We start from the raw sequence: 16,412 nt of genomic DNA on the forward strand, positions 1-16,412 counted from the left end.
ACCTCGCATTGCACGTGCTCACGAGAAATTTTACTGTTTAATATGATTGAAACACGAAGTAGTACTGACGAGTCACTGTACTAATACTAAAATATATGTGCAAAAAAAATTAATAAATTAAAAAATATAATTTCTCAACACTCGTACAATTTCTCTGATCACGCGATTGGCTTTTTAGCCTGATCGCGGTATAAATTCCATTAAGCCACGTCGTTTGGTCGGACCAGGAAACCGATGAAACCAAACGACAACCCAAAACCAAACAGTAAAAACCCCAGTTTTTCAGTTACTCCATCGTTCTCGTGCTCTCTGCATCTGTAACTAGGAACAACCGCCATAACTATAAATACCTCACGGTTCGCGATGCAAAGGATTAACGCCAAGACAAGAGATTAATATTAATTGATTAATAACTAATCGTAATTAAGCATCAGCGGCAGCGCCCCTAAATCAAAAAAATGAGACGCAGAGGCTCCAAGTCCAAGAGTGTGGTGAGTGATACTACTGACACTGATTCGTCCGCCACCGAGTCCGACAGCTCCGCGACCAAGACCGATTCCGACATGGTCGACAATGAAAACGACGACGCTTCCTCCCCTTCCTCCGATTCCTGCCCCTTCGCCGAGGGCGAGAAGGTCATCGCCTTTCACAACCATCGACTGTACGCGGCCAAGGTACTCGCTTTCCTGCCGGCGTTTGAATTGCAATTCTGTATGATATTTAGGGTTTTGTTTGCCTAAATGTGAAATAATTGCAACTTTTTGCTGTTTGATCGCTGATGCTGTGCGTTTTGATTGCAAGGTGACCAATATCCGATACAAGATGGAATGGGAGTTTTATGTTCATTACCTTGTAAGTATTAACGCTAATTTTCTATTAATTTCTTATTTTCTTCGATCAAACATGTATTAAATGCGCGATCGTTTTATTTGTAAGCTCAAATTTTGTACTTTTTGAAGTCTTTTCCGGAAGTGAAATGCCTTCGGATTTCGATTAGTCTTCTTTCGGCATTTCCTCCATCTGAATGTAGTTGCCTTTTTAGGTGATATAGACTTGTATTTTTGTTCTGTAGGAGCGGATAATTGTTGTAATAGCATCTCTTGATTGTATATTCTTCTGTCCTGCAGGGATGGAGCAAAAAGTGAGCCCGCCTTCCTGCTTAAAGTTTCCGAATTTTGGTTTCATGTTCGTTGAACCAAGATGGTGGACGTTGGAAGCATGCTCTACTTCAGTTTGTGTGTTTTTTATTTTTCAGTTATCATTTGCCATCTCGCTTCAGTTCAAGTGGTCTTTTCACCTTAATTATTTTGTGTGTAATGTCGTTGAAAGATATGCTTTTTAGACCACGGCAGATTCTGATGATGGAGGTTTATCGGAATTGAAGGCTAATGCTTAAGCTTCTCTGTGATTTTCATTGGTTACTCATGTAATTACTATGTCTCAAAACTTTGGATTTCATTTATCTTATTGACCTTTTCTCTCTTATTTTCCTCTAACAGTTGGGATGAGTGGGTAGGGGTGGATCGTCTGATGAAAAACACTGAAGAGAATAGGAAGAAACAAGAGGCCATCAAACAGAAACAGGGAGCAGACAAGAATGCGAAGCTAAAACACATGTCGCAGACTAAACCAAAAAGTTATCATGGTTGGCTTTATAATATTGAACTTTTCTTTTGTTGTTGCCCAATCCTGATATTTGGATTTATTCTTGTATGTTAGATGTATGGTGTGTAAGTTCTGGCATGTCACATGAACGTAAGTGTTACCCTATGAAGAGGTGGCAAGAAAGTCGTTTCAGGAGTCAATATAAGGGTTATGGAAACTTCAAAAGTAACAATGTAGTTAACGAATTTAACAACATGCTTTCTTCGTTCATGATTATAACTTGAATATGGTTCTTGAATTAGGATGATAAGAGCTTAGGTTTGAAAATATATCCTCTTTTGTTAACTTCTCTAGCAATTTGAATGTGTATATAATATGCATTGTTCTTATTGTTGGAATTATGTGTAGCGTCAAGAGGGAAGAAGCGAAAGAATGACTCTGTTAATAAGGTATTCGCTGTTCATTTGTTACGTAATCTATCCTTAGATTGTATTTAAATTAGAAGCCAGCATGAACTTTTGCAGTTTTTGAGTTCTTTTGTTTTCAAATTTTAGGACAAAGATGCCATACCGATGGAAGATCTCTTGCTTCAAATGCCACAACCACTAAAGAAACAACTAGTTGATGATTGTGAATTCATTACTGATCTGGGCAAGGTATTGTGGATTCATTACTCAAACTTGAATTTATACCTTTGATTCATTCATGACTTGGGAGCAGCCTCTCCATAAATGGGGGTAAGGCTAGCCGACATTCACCTCTCCCAGACCTTGCGTAAAGCGGGAGCCTTGTGCACTGGGTACGACCTTTATTCATTCATGATGAAATCCGAGTTGATGATATAAATATTGTATTTCAGCTTGTTAAACTTCCACGTACTCCAAATGTGAATGACATATTCAAGAAGTATCTCGACTACAGATCAAAGAAGGACAGTATGTAAGTTTCCTTCTTCCATCTTTTGGCATCCTACTTTTTTTAAATTCTTTTCTCGGGTTCCATTTTACAAGATATATCCATTTTGAATTTTTTTTATTGAGAGTAAATTAAAATTTTATTCTCACAAGAGTGAGGAGATGGAAGGGATTACCAATGTTGCTTCTCATACATTCTACCGGTCATCAACTGGAATTTGGGGGTCTAATTTAATTCAAACATCCATAAATTTCAACTTCTATATTTTCTAGAATCAGGTTTGCAGATATGCACTTGATTTTAGCTGATCGACCATTCTTAATGTGAATCCAGTAAGAAAGCTCAATCTATTGAAGAAATTCTGAAAGGATTATGTTGTTACTTTGACAAAGCACTGCCGGCGATGCTTTTGTACAAAAATGAACGTCAGCAGTATGAGAAAGCAATCACAGATGATGTCTCTCCTTCATCTGTCTATGGTGCTGAGCATCTATTACGTCTCTTTGGTATGAGCATACTTTCCTGCGTAACCAAATGGTGTATTTCTAAATAGAATTGTATTGAAAAATGCATATCATTCTTGGGCATGCTGTTGATTTTGTGGTTTCTCATGTTTTTGTAATTATAATAGTATACATTCAAGCTTTTGTTATATTAAGAGCTAATCATCATAGGATCTGGACTTGAGATGTAATTTTTTGATATTTTGTAGTTAAACTACCCGAGTTATTGTTGGATGCTAACATTGAAGAGGAGACACTGAAAGTGTTGCAGAAAAAATTGGTCGACTTTCTCAAGTACGTACTTATACTTGCTCTCCTACACAAATATCCGAAATTTTATCATTTCATAATAGTAGGCAGGTTTTCTTAATCCCACGAGTTTCTTCTTTTTCGACATCATTTTCACACTAGCTGATTGATCATGCATCTTGTCATGAAGGTTCCTACAGAAGAACCAGAGTGCGTTTTTCCTCTCTACCTATCATGTACCAGACGACATTGAAACCAGCACCAACAAACCAGGTGTCTAAGCGCGGGCACACTTGCTACATTTTTGTACATAATACCGCAAAAGAACTGCTGTTCATGATGTCTCGGCACCATTTTGAATATCGCATCAGGTCGAAAAGCCGTTGAAACTGAATGTGCTCGTGGTGCAGATATTATAATCCTTTTTGTTCCTGCAACTGATACTTCAAAAATCTAGTAATTTATCATATGTAAAATATCTAGTTAGTTCGTGCCCGATGCCTTGTAAAAGTCTGCGGTTCTTCGCGGTTGAGGTTGTATCTTTTGTGATTAATCTAGGAACAAAATTGGTTTGCAAATTTGGGGCGGGGACAAACAATCAGTTTCTTGCCCGGGAGATTCGATACATCGACGTTCTTGTCAAATTATGCAACCGTGCTGATCGATTTGGGTGTGTCTAATGTTCTAGCACCTCCATGATAATGAAGGGTGGGAAATTATCTTATCACATCAAATAGTTTTGGAATTCTTTCATTCCAGACATCAAATAATTGAGGAACTTTGTCATTCAACACCGTCACCTGCACTCACACAAAAAGTTTATGCAGATCATTTCGTCAAAATTGCCGTCTTGTCCTATTCTTTTGTGACAGGTACCTCTCGTTGTCTTTTGATCCTTGTGAGATTGTGAACATTAATTGGGTAATGGGTCTTTGGCCTCCCATCGTCCAATTCGAAGCCGTGTAGCTTGAGTCGTACGACTGTCTTGCCTGTTGCGAACTCTCAAACGGTCAAGATCGAGATCGTTTGAAAGTAAAAATCTATGTGGGTGTGATCCTAGTATCCTACAACTACGTATGTACATACGATAGTTTATGACCATGTTCTCTTAATTTAGTTCAGCTCTCTGCAGCCAATCCCCCCCTCTCATCTCAAAAGGCTACTATGTTTCTCGTTTTTCTTCTCGTTCTCACCATTAATTCTCCAACTTCGTCTTCAACCTCCGACATTCTGAGTAGAGCTTCCTCCCTCTCTGTCGAGAAACCAGAAGACGTTCTGATTTCACCTGATGGAGTTTTCACCGCCGTCTTTCACCAAGTTGGCAACAATTCATATTGCTTTGCCGTTTGGTTCTCCGAGACTTCACCATCCTCCGACAGCCACCAAAATCCCACCGTTGTCTGGAAGGCCAATCTCTACCGTCCTGTCAATGGAAAACGCTCAAAGCTCTCCCTTAACCCTCCACAGCTCCGGCAATCTGGTTTTACGAAACTCCGACGATTATGTCGTTTTGTGGCAGAACTTTGATTCCCCAACCGACACCCTTCTTCTGCATTGAGGGGTCTTGAAATTCTTTGCATCTTTATTCTGTGGTGTTTTGTGACGCGAAGCAGCAAAACGAGAGAAGAGCCGGATGTGTAGTTTCACAAGGTTTACCTTTATGCTGTAACCAGATTCAGTAGGTTTAGTTACTCCGAGCCGAAAAAGGCGACACGAGGTTTCAAAGGAGAGATTGGGAGAGGTGGGGAGGAGTTGTCTACAAAGGCACATTGTCTGATCAGCGCGTTGCGAAGCAATTGAATGCTGCAAACCAAGGGGAAGCAGAGTTTTTAGCAGAAGTGAGCCTCATTGGGAAGCTTTACGAAAGGAACTTGATTGAAATGTGGGGGTATTGTGGGGAAGACAACCATAGGCTTTTGGTGTATGAGATCTTGGTTCCTTGGCCGAGAAGTCATCTTCCAATGTGCTTGGTTGGAAGCAAAGGTTTGAAATTTTTGTAAGCACTGCAAAAGGCTTGGCTTATTTACATGAGGAGTGCTTCCAATGGGTTTTACATTGCGATGTGAAGCCTCAAAACGTACTCTTGGACTCGAATTAGAACCCGAAAGTGGCGGATTTTGGCTTGTCCAACCTGTTAAACCGAAGTGAGCTTAGAAACTCAAAATTTTCAAGGATACGAGAAACCAGAGGTTTATATGGAACCAGAGTGGGTTCACAACATACCCATCACTTACAAAGTGTTACAGCTACGGGATTGTTGTGTTGGAAATGCTCATCGGAAAGAACCCGGCAGAAGGTTTTCAATCATCAGCAGGTGGAGGGGAGACACAAGATATAGGTCGTCTTTTCTTTTTTTTTTCTATTATTAAGGGAGATGAGAGAGTTCGAAATTATTACAATAATTTTAAAAAGAGAGAGTTTCAAACCCTTGACACATAGGTAGAAACACAATACTTTATCCATTAAAATATTAGACCGCATCGTTTGAAAAGGCAGAGAGCAAGGTGGGAGAACCGGGTAGAATTGAAATTCTAATGAAAGCGGCTCTTCAGAGTTTGGAGGAAGACAAAGGTGCTAGACCTACTATGAGTGTTGAATATTTGACTAGTTGAAAGAGAGTGGCCATCTACATGAGCCTCATTTCACCATTATCTCTAATCTCTAACACACTAATCTCCTTTCCTCTACGATTGACTTCTAGATAGATGACATCAAAAATGAAATTTTTTAGTTTGATTGAAAGAAGATGGGAATCGGTGAGAATCGAACTCGCACAAAATACATACGCATGATTACTTTTTGCTAATGTCGTAAAACGTCATAAGCGAGTTCGTCGTGCAATTTGAGTTCCCATAAAATAAACACAAGCTTTATACCCAAATAATCTCGTGACAAAATGTAGTGCCAAAGGTGTGACAATATTGTAGATGCATAGTCTTTCCCCAAAAGATTATAGAGGTACAAATCACGTGAACGAGATTGAAAACATGATGACTCGACTGGGGGCCATCCCCTAATTAAGCGTTGACAACTGCGTTTACTTAACCCTGCCGTCACCATTACAACTCCATAAACTCTATCCGGGTCTTAATCTGCACCTCAATCAAACACAACACTTCGAATTTTCTTCCATCCCTCTCCATCCAATAATGTTACCCAACTTTTCATTTTTCACGAGCAATATTCTATTTAAACTTAGGGTTAAACTCTGTTTACTACCTCATGTTTCGTGGTTTTCAACATTTAGTACATCAAGTTTTTTTCGTTCCAGAGTCATACCTAAAATGTTAATTTTGGAACAGTCTTATACATTCATTAGTCAAACTGTTAAGTATGCCGTTAACTGATGACGTAGCATCTATGTGGACAATGATTGAGCGTCACGTGAATTTTCTTTTTTTGGAGAAGGGGTTCAAAAAAAATTCAAAAATACAAAAAAAAAAAAACCCAACCCCCCGCCCTCTCCCTCCCTCATGCCCCCGCACCATTTCCCTCCCTTCTCTCTTCTACAACCCGGACCCCTTCCCTCCCTTCTCTCTTCTACAACTTGCACCACCCTCCCTTCTCTCATCCTTTCTCCCTTATCCCTCCATTCTCTCAACAACCTGCAAGACCCTCCATTTTCACCTCTGCAAACCGCACCAGATCTGCTTTGGGCCTTAAGGGGGTCCCCCCGCCGGTCAACACCTGTACCCTCCTTTCTCTCCTATGCAACCCTCATCCCTTCTGATCCATAGCCTGCCTCAACTTCCCCAAATTATAATCCCTATTTCTCAAATTTCAACCTCCCTAGATCTTAGCTCAGTAAAATTAGGTTGTGGAAATCCGTGACATTGGAGGTTATGGAAGACAAGAGGTTTGGAACTTTGAAGTTCAAAATAATTGCAGACTTTAATGAGAGAGAGAGAGAGAGAGATGCTGGGGATGGCATGAGGTGAAAAAGTAGGGTATCAATCGACAATGACTAAGAAGGAAATCTGGAGTCTAGTTCTGGGTTATAAGTTTTAGGATGGTGCTTGGTTATGGATTCAAAGCCAAAGGTGTAAGCAGCCAGCTCGTAATCAATGAGATTGACGCCTCCGCCGCCACACCTCTCCAGGCCGTCAAGCTCCTCGCCCTCTACCTCTCCGGCCCCGATTTCAAGGTACCATCTTTGATTTTGAATTTCGATCCCGATATCACAAATTGTTGAGTCGAATCAGATTGAATTGGATGGGATGTGTGATGAATTGAAAGGTTTGGATTTGTGCAGGGATCGACGATCTTGAATCCGCCATCGACCTATCTGATTTCTCCACTGCCCTCATCATTTTCCTCAACGATTACTGCGACCGCGACGGGTTGCAGAGAGAATGGAGGGATAAGGGAGGAATGAGGAGAGAAAGGAGGGTGGTGCAGGTTGTAGAAGAAAGAAGGTACGCAAAGGGTGCAAGTTGCAGGTTGCAGAAGAGAGAAGGGAGGGAGATGGTGTGAGAGGATGAGGGAAGGAAAGGACGCAGGGGGTTGGGTTTTTTATTTTATTTTATTTTTTTTGAATTTTTGAATTTTTTTTTAACCCCTTCACCAAAAAAAAAAATTTCACGTGGATCTCTTAATGACACGTGACGCCCAGTCATTGTCCATCACGTCATCAATTAACAACATACTTAACAGTTTGACTAACGAATGTATGAGACTGTCTCAAAATTAACACTTTAGTATGACTTTGGGACGAAAAAAACTTGATTTACTAAATGTTGAAAACCACGAAATATGAGTATAGTAAACAGAGTTTTATCCTTAAACTTAATAATTTGTTTTTTACGAACGATGTTCTATTCTAAATTAATGTAAATTATCGACAAACTTTAATTTTTACTCATTTTATTATATTAGGTTTTTTTTTTCTAAATAATAAGACTCACATAACTCTTCACTTTGTTTCCTAAGAATTAATATCTATAAAACTCGTCTTTGAGTTTATTCACCACAAGCTCAGAAGGGCAGTGGTAGGAAAACTAAATTTGAAGACGATTTATAAACTAGATGATATGTCATCAATAAGAATGAACACGTTTATCAAAGCTTAAATAATATATTAATCAACGCTTAAGTAATAAACAAATCATCAACTTCCATATCCTTTAATTTTTAAAATTTAATCTTCTTAATATTACGAACTCGAAAATCCCTTATATTAATTTTAAATCTCATAGTAAAGTAAGAAATTATGCCAATAAAAAACAATTTTAGAAGTCTTTTATAATTGATTTCTAAAACTGATTAATATATTTGAAAACAAATTAGTTCTTGAGATTGGTAAAATTTGAAATTTCCAACTCCCCGTTTCTGCCCTCCATTAATCAACATCCGCAGTTGGTCCTTTGTACACTACCCAAATTATTTTCACTAATTATAAATAAAACCAAAAAAAATAAAACGGAAATTTAATAACAGAGCTTCGATCTTTTTCCTTGGTTTCGGAGTGGAATCATCATCTCGATCATCTTGATGATCGTCATCACTAGGACTACTACGTCATTATATCTGCTTCCTTCCTTCCTTCCTCACGCTACTCGATTCTGCTAATCCCGATACGCTTTACGACGGCGTTTCGGATGGCTTCGGTGTGCATGCACAGCCCCTTCTGCTCAATCCCCGTCATGTAGTTCCTCACCTCCTTCCTGATCATCTCCTGCATCACATCCAGGAACTCCGAGCTGAAAAACTGCTGATCGTGCCCCGTCTCGCTGTTCTGGTTGCTCTGACGCGGCGCTGGCGGCAACCCAACCGCCCGCGGTGTAGCTGTTACCTCTGGCGCTTGCTGTACAATCTGGGCGGGCCCGACAATCGGATTGGTTCCGAATCCGGACGCCATATGACTCGACCCATCACACGATTCGGATCCGGGAAGGGAAAGGCTGAGCGATGTGGGCGGATCAACGGCCATAGCCGATGTCACGGCCTCCATCGGCGGCAGAGCAATGGGTGGAGGTAGGGGTCTCGCAAAGGGCGTGAAAACTTGAGACGACGGAGACACACCGCCGGGCAAGCTCGAATCGCTCAAATCGGATCCGGACGGGCTACCGGGGTTGAAATAGAGACCCGTAACCGGAACGGCGCCGACGCTGGCGGATCGTTTGTGCGGCGGGTGGGCCTGGACGTCGGAGCTCAAATCTTCCGACATGGAGGAGCTTTTGCGCTTAAGCGTGGAGTTCCAGTGGTTCTTTATGGCGTTATCGGTCCGGCCGTTGAGCAGCCGGGCGATGGTGGCCCACTTGTTTCCGAACCGGGCGTGGGCCCGGATTATGGTGTCGTCCTCTTCAGGACTGAAGGGGCGGTGCTCCACCTCCGGAGAAAGTTGGTTGCACCACCGCAGACGGCAAGACTTGCCGGATCTACCGGGAATCGACTTGCTGATCAGCGACCAGTTTCTCGGGCCGTAGTTCTTGACCAGATTCTGTAACGCTTCGTCCTCCTCGGGGCTCCATGGACCCTTTATCCGATCCACCACCTTCTTTGTGGAAGCCATAGAAATCAATCCAAAATCTTCAAATTAAAAATAAATACTAAAGATAAATTAGATTCTTGAGAGAGGCTGGAGGGTTCAAGGAGGAGGAGGAAGCGGCGCCGGCGGTGGTTGAGGCGGAGCCTCACCGTGTTCTGAGAGAGAAGAGGGTCATGCAGGTATGGGTGAGTATATATAGTATACGAGGAAGGGGATAGCGGTGACCGGGGATAGCCGGTCTGAGTAACCGGTCTAAGCCGTTGCGAGTAGGGATTCTTCCAGGCAAAGGCAGTTACTAGCTTACAGCTGTATAACTAACACGCGTCGCTTCTTTTTCCCTCTAACTTGCACGCAGAAAAATATAATCAGTCCATCTGTTTTGCCTTTTTATTTTTTTATATGTGAAATAAAACAAATGGAAAATTAAAATAAAAGTGAAAAACAAATTAGCTTCGGCTACTCTTTGCCCTACTCTTTGAAGTAGAATCTTATAAAGTCATCTCAAATTTGAACGATAGGCTACGAGATGGTGGAGCCCTCAACCGCTCAAGTGGATAATTCTTATCACCGTCCATTTTACTGATGTTTTAAACGTGAGTTGTATTTTTTTTTTTTGAACAAATAAACGTGAGTTGTATTAGTTGATTAAGATCGTTTTTCGCTTTTTATATCTAAATTTAAGGGGGCTGTATTCAGATAAGATTTTGAGATATTTTAATTCTTTTAATGAATGTAGAGGTATTTAATTAGGATTGTAAGTGATTCTCTAAAATTTCAAGTGTATTCAATCATAATTTTAAGATAGTAAATTAAAATCCTTAGAAATTCGAGTGTATTGACTTAGGATTTTAAAGCAGTTTATAACATTCTGAGTGTTTTCAATTAGAAACTGATTTTAAAGAATTTTAAAAAGTTAAGAAATTCGAGGGATTTGAGAGATTTCGTAGTGTATTTTAAGCATCCACAAATCTTACCTCTCCCTTTTTGAGGGAATTGAATCAAAATTTTACATGGAATCTCTACAAATCAATTAAACTCCATAAAATTCCATGAATTTATAAATCCATCAAAATCTCTAAAATTCTCAATTGAATACACCTTCCTAAATTTTATTTTGTATAATTTTAGTATTTTTGTGAATACGGCGGGTCTAATTTCACTATATGTTTTTAATTACTTTTTTTCTTTTGTTTTTAATATAAATTTTAACATAAACATTCAAGATAAATATTTATTTGAGTAACTTTAAATGGTAAGTGAGAGGTGGAAACTGTTACAGTAAGCAGTTGAGATGTGTGACGTCTAAAACCGCGGCATTTAATTGTTGAACGACCGTTTTGGAAGTTAGACAAGGACCAGAAATGTGGTGTTATTAGAATTTCTTTTTCGTTCAACTTATTTTGTTAAATATTACAACAACAAAAAACTCATTTTCTTTAATAATTAAATTAAAATTAAATGTAGAATTTTAGATAACGGATATATGTGAGTGTCGCAATCAAAGCAATCACATTTTATCAATAACGCACTAATATAATATGATGAGACAAAATAATCTCAAAATCTTAAAATAATATTACGAACATCACGTAACAGTACGACAACTGCACTCGTTAAACTTTGTTGGATAACTCTTATCGTCTTTATCGCAAAAAATAATAATAATAATAAATAAATTGAAATTTTGGAAAATGAAATTGGATTAAATTAACAGGAAGGTGTACGGTATGGTTTAGTTGGGAGGTGGGGTCGGAAATGGATGGGGAGCGTAAGCAAACGGATGACTTTGACCAAAAGCCAGGCTGGCGAGCATTTTGGGGCGGGGGAGAAAATGATTTTTTTAATTGAAATAGAAAACGGACGCACGGAACTGCTGAGCTGGCTCACAAAACGACAAAATTGAGCAGTAGAATCGGGTGATGAACGTACTGCAAAACTGACAGGTCCAGCCTGTAAAATCCTAGGCCCACACGCCAGCGGGCAGTGCCTATCTCCCTAACTGCCTACTTCTCCAACCTCCACGTGCCGGTCACGCTCCCACCACACCTCTCCCCTGGAACCGAACTGCCATAACCGACTCCACCGTCTAACCGGCTTAATTTAATGGGTCGCTGTTTGCTTCCTTCCTGGTTGCTTTCATCCGTTTGGACTTTGGTAGGAAATAATTATAGTAACGTGTTACATCTTTGCAACTTAAACCAAATCTAATTATTAATATATAGAATGTAATGGATCCATCAAATAATGGTTTAACAAGTTAGTTTGGTGTGACATGTAGCATATAATTGGTTGGAAATCTAAAATTTATATAAGGTAGGTACAGTTAATATTAGCAGGTTTGACTTAGCATTCGCTCATTAAATACTGAAAAGAAAATCTAACTAACGTATGTGTTTTCTTCTACCCCTCGATACAATGTATTAAGAGTTAAATTTAAAAATTTAACTCATCAAATTTTTGTTCAATTGACTTGAAATAACAAAGATACAAAAATTAAAATCATGTACATATAAAACATATAGAGAGAATTTGGGAAGTATTGAGTGAAATTAGTTGAACATGACACGTGTTTAGACTGCACAATAATTTATAAGTTTATTTTATTGCTACGCCTTTTGAAACTCTATTTTAATCTTACTATGCCCATGTAACTAAAAAATCATTACTTTACTCATTGAAATTCAAAATTGTTTCTATTTTAATTTGTTAACTCTATTTTCTCCCTGAAACTTATGGTCGTCTTTTAAAACATATGTGGGACCCAATAAGACTATGATGTATGTGAAATAAGTTTGATTACAAGTTTCCATTACAAGTTAACATTCAACAATTAGAGAATATTATGTTTAAGAGAAATTGAAGGAATGACAAAAATATAAAAAGAAATCAATTAGCCTAACACACCCAAGTCAAAATCACATAAGAAACTAACAGATCTAAATCAATATGTAATGAATTTTGAGTTTTGTAGAAATGACTTTCGAGTTTCAATGAGCAAAATCGAACTTCAAGAGTAAAATATAACGAACTTTAAATTTCAAAAAGTAAAATGACGATTTTGAATTTTATAGAATAAAATAAAATCAAAATCGACTTCTAGAATGTGTAGAAAAAAAAAGCCTAATTTATAAGTTTCGAGGTGCGTGTGAGGTGTAGCAAGACAAGAGAGTGAGGATGGAACGGAAAAGGAGAAACAGAAAAACCGGAAAAGGAGAGAGAGAAAAGCAACAAAAACAGAAAGTAAGAAAAAGAGGGAGGGAGGGAGGTTAGTGAGTAGTCCCCTACCTTCAAGTTCAACACTTCTGTAACTTAAACCAACTTGCAAATTTCGTTACGCGGGAAACAGCTGTCTAACAAACACGTACACGTAGGACCACACTGTTACCCACACTCGCTCACGTGCCAACCCTCACCTGCCTTCGCAACCTAACCCTGTCCTTTAGCCGTACTCCTCACGTGACCTCCTCTGCCACACGAGTGCACCTCACGTGAGATGCGCACCCCAACACGCCCCGCACGGCCACCACTTGATTAAACAGGGGAACTGGAAGGTACAGTCGGTACTGGTCAAGTCACCACCTGCCCAAGGTGGCCCCCTAATATATTACAACTTGCAAGGAGGTGGATTGTCTGCCCTCCAATTTCTATACTCTTTTTATCTTTTTCTGTTTTGTGTAGTCACGGTTAAGCCACGTTAACATTTTATATTTTTATTAGTTTTTGTTTTATTATTTTTAGAAAAAAATCGATATAAAATGTTGACGTGTCTTAACCGTAACCAGAGAAACAAAGGGGAGGGGAATAGTATGGAAATGGGAGGGCAGACAATCCACCTCCAAGTTATGCCAATGGCAATGAGTTTTGCCTTTTTATTTTTTATTTTCTTTTATTTTTTTATCAAACAATATATTTTGTTAAATTAGATGTTAGATAAGTCACTAATAGAGTTAGAACTCACGTCACCATAGCTTAACACTTTTTCACCACGGTAGTAAATAACCACTTGTTTTATAAGACACATACGTTCACGTACAAAGCATCGTAAAATAATGTTGTGTCATTAAGTAATAATAATTTTATAGTCACACTATTTTTGTTATAGTAGTAATAATGTTTTGTGTCATAAGTAAAACCTCATCATTTATGTAGTATTGGATTGAGAGTTTGATAATTGTAGTGTAACCTTAAATATTCAATGATGGGTTTTAATAGTAATTGAGTTTTCTTAGCTCGTATCATAGTGGCATGACCCCTTCCAATGGCTCTAGACAAGAAAAGGTGTAGGTTGCTTTGACAAACGCAATTTGAATCTTGATGTGTAATTAGACTCACCTAATCATCTATGATATTGATTAAGGGTTGGTTTGTGATTGCTTAAATTGTGGGTGTAAGTTTGAGCAAATGTTTTTTTTAGAATCATGGGTAGTGCTTTCCACTATTTTACATCCATAATTTTTTTTTAGTACAACGATATATTTTACACTAAGGAGAGAAAGAGTTTGGACACAATAAGCAACCTAATAATTTGTCATGGCTGTTTATTCTCATAGTAAAGCAGAAGTAGTGTTGGAAAAAAAGCACAGCAATTCCAAACTAGTCCTAAGTTTTCTCCTATTTGGTGTAATCCTTCTTATTTGTCATTCATATTACTCATCATCATTAAATATATATTTTATATTTCAGATGTTAAATGTTGTCATTATATTGTAACATTGTTAAACATAAAAATGGAGAGCCCAAAATTGAATAAAGATGATAAATTATTTACGACGAAAGTTGAATTTATATCTTCCTAATACTAGGGCTTTAATTAAAAGGAAAATTAAACTTTAATCGTGTTTTTTGGTTAAAAACTTGTAGTTCAGTTTGATATGAATTTTCACTCTCACGTCTAAAGTCTCGAGATTGCTTTTTTCGTCGTAGTATATCTCTTGTATTGAAAAAGTAAAAAATAATTAAAAAGCAAAAGAAGAAGTGATTGGGGGATTTTGGAGAATATTGCAGATGGAAGAAATATCCAAAAACGTGGGCACACATATGGATTGCATGGTTTTATGCAACAACTCAATTATATACTTTGGATTCTTTACGAGCAATACCTTCTCCAATGGGTTTAGTTACGTACGTCTGTGGGACAAATGCGGCAGTGTGCGGTCTTTTCGTTTTTGTAATGTGTACCTTTCAAAGTGCAACTACATTCGGCTCCCTCATCTCCTCTCCTCCCATCTCCTCTCGATCTGCAGATTAATTATTAAACAAAAAGAAAAGTCGAGTCTTTGAGGATAATCAAATCAATTTGATGTGGGAATCTTGTTTAATAATGCTTAATACGTTCCTAGTTGCATATTATAGAAAGACCCAACGATGTTTCCCAGTCCTTGAGTATGAATTTTTTATTGTCTAATTTGCATATGTATGTATAGAGATTTCTTACGTTAAAAAATGTACGATAATTAATCATTGACTTTTTATATTGACCATATGTATGTATAGAGATTTCTTACGTTAAAAAATGTACGATAATTAATCATTGACTTTTTATATTGACCATATCGCATGTTGTGAATAAACTTCACATTTGCTTTTTAAATTATAAACTAGTAGATGCCACTTCACATTTGCTTTTTAATTAAAAACTAGCAGATGCCAACGCACAATGTGTTCATTTTGCTTTTTATTATGAAATGGGATTAGTTTTTAAAATTCTTAAAAAAAAAAAATCAGTTATGAAAATTGGAATAATGATGAGTGGTTTCTTCTAACGCGTGAATACTTTTTACTTTTTATTTTTTTTTATTTTTTATTTTTAAATAGGGCATGTCATACTAACTTGACTGTGAAATTGAGGTAAAAACAGCAGGTTCATGTAATTACTAAATTGCCCATATTTTTTACTTGAGTTCAGTTTTGATGAGGAGGTTAAAATGGTAATTTCATGGAGTTTTGATTGACAACAAGGGTTTTATTAATTGGTGGTTTTGATTATCTTAATAAACTCCAAATACTCTCCATAATACCCTTACAACCCACATTCTCAACGAACACCTAATTTTTTTGCAACCTAAACCAACTGCTGCAATTGTAGTAGTCTATATATCTTCCATAACCTAGTCTGGATCTTCATGCTTCCATTGTGCATTTCCAAATGTGTCGAAATGGCTTAAGTTCGCGTTGGGCTTGGCACTGTGGCACTGGCAGCTTCGGATTGGAGAGCAGCAATCCTTGAGGCATCAAACACAAACCTCCTTGTTTCACAATTTTCTTTAGCAGTTTTCACAATGTATTGGGGTATGTTTAGGAAATTTAGTGGCGGGAAGAGAGAGGTTGTATCACCAAATTCTACTAGAATGAGCCTAACAGAGGAAAAGTAATCCCAAAAAGATATGAAATCTTACTTCATATGAAGCTTCCGAAATATTGATTTCGTGTTCTATTCGTTAAAATAATTTTTCTTAATTAACGTGTTTATAGTTTCACTAGTTAGTGTCACAGCCCGTCCCGAATTATTTCAACAGCGATGTGAAAAGACTAAAGTACCCTGGATGTGAGATGTGTTATGTGCGGCATGTTTTTAGACATGGACCTATATGATAAGTTCCTAAGTGTTTGGACCCATTTAGAACTTAAGTTTTTGTTTTTTGTGATTGGATGCC

The 16,412-nt window shown here is 38.1% G+C and overlaps 2 protein-coding genes across 2 annotated transcripts; one reads left to right on the plus strand and one right to left on the minus strand.

Annotated features, from left to right (window-relative positions):
• The first annotated feature begins 205 nt into the window (after positions 1–205).
• On the plus strand, positions 206–3,850 carry LOC126631952 (protein MRG1-like). The gene is made up of 10 exons (XM_050302167.1): positions 206–674; positions 802–852; positions 1,128–1,141; positions 1,500–1,645; positions 2,014–2,054; positions 2,160–2,261; positions 2,465–2,544; positions 2,854–3,026; positions 3,233–3,317; positions 3,463–3,850. The coding sequence occupies exons 1-10, from the start codon at positions 459–461 to the stop codon at positions 3,551–3,553; spliced, it is 999 nt and encodes a 332-aa protein (XP_050158124.1). The 5' UTR covers positions 206–458; the 3' UTR covers positions 3,554–3,850.
• A 4,638-nt stretch (positions 3,851–8,488) lies between these two features.
• Positions 8,489–9,924, minus strand: LOC126631953 (transcription factor MYB44-like). Its single transcript, XM_050302168.1, has one exon. The coding sequence runs from the start codon at positions 9,781–9,783 to the stop codon at positions 8,824–8,826; it is 960 nt and encodes a 319-aa protein (XP_050158125.1). The 5' UTR covers positions 9,784–9,924; the 3' UTR covers positions 8,489–8,823.
• Positions 9,925–16,412: the final 6,488 nt, after the last annotated feature.

The sequence above is a fragment of the Malus sylvestris genome, chromosome 8, assembly GCF_916048215.2.
Source record: "Malus sylvestris chromosome 8, drMalSylv7.2, whole genome shotgun sequence".
In the NCBI taxonomy this organism is placed as follows: domain Eukaryota; kingdom Viridiplantae; phylum Streptophyta; class Magnoliopsida; order Rosales; family Rosaceae; genus Malus; species Malus sylvestris.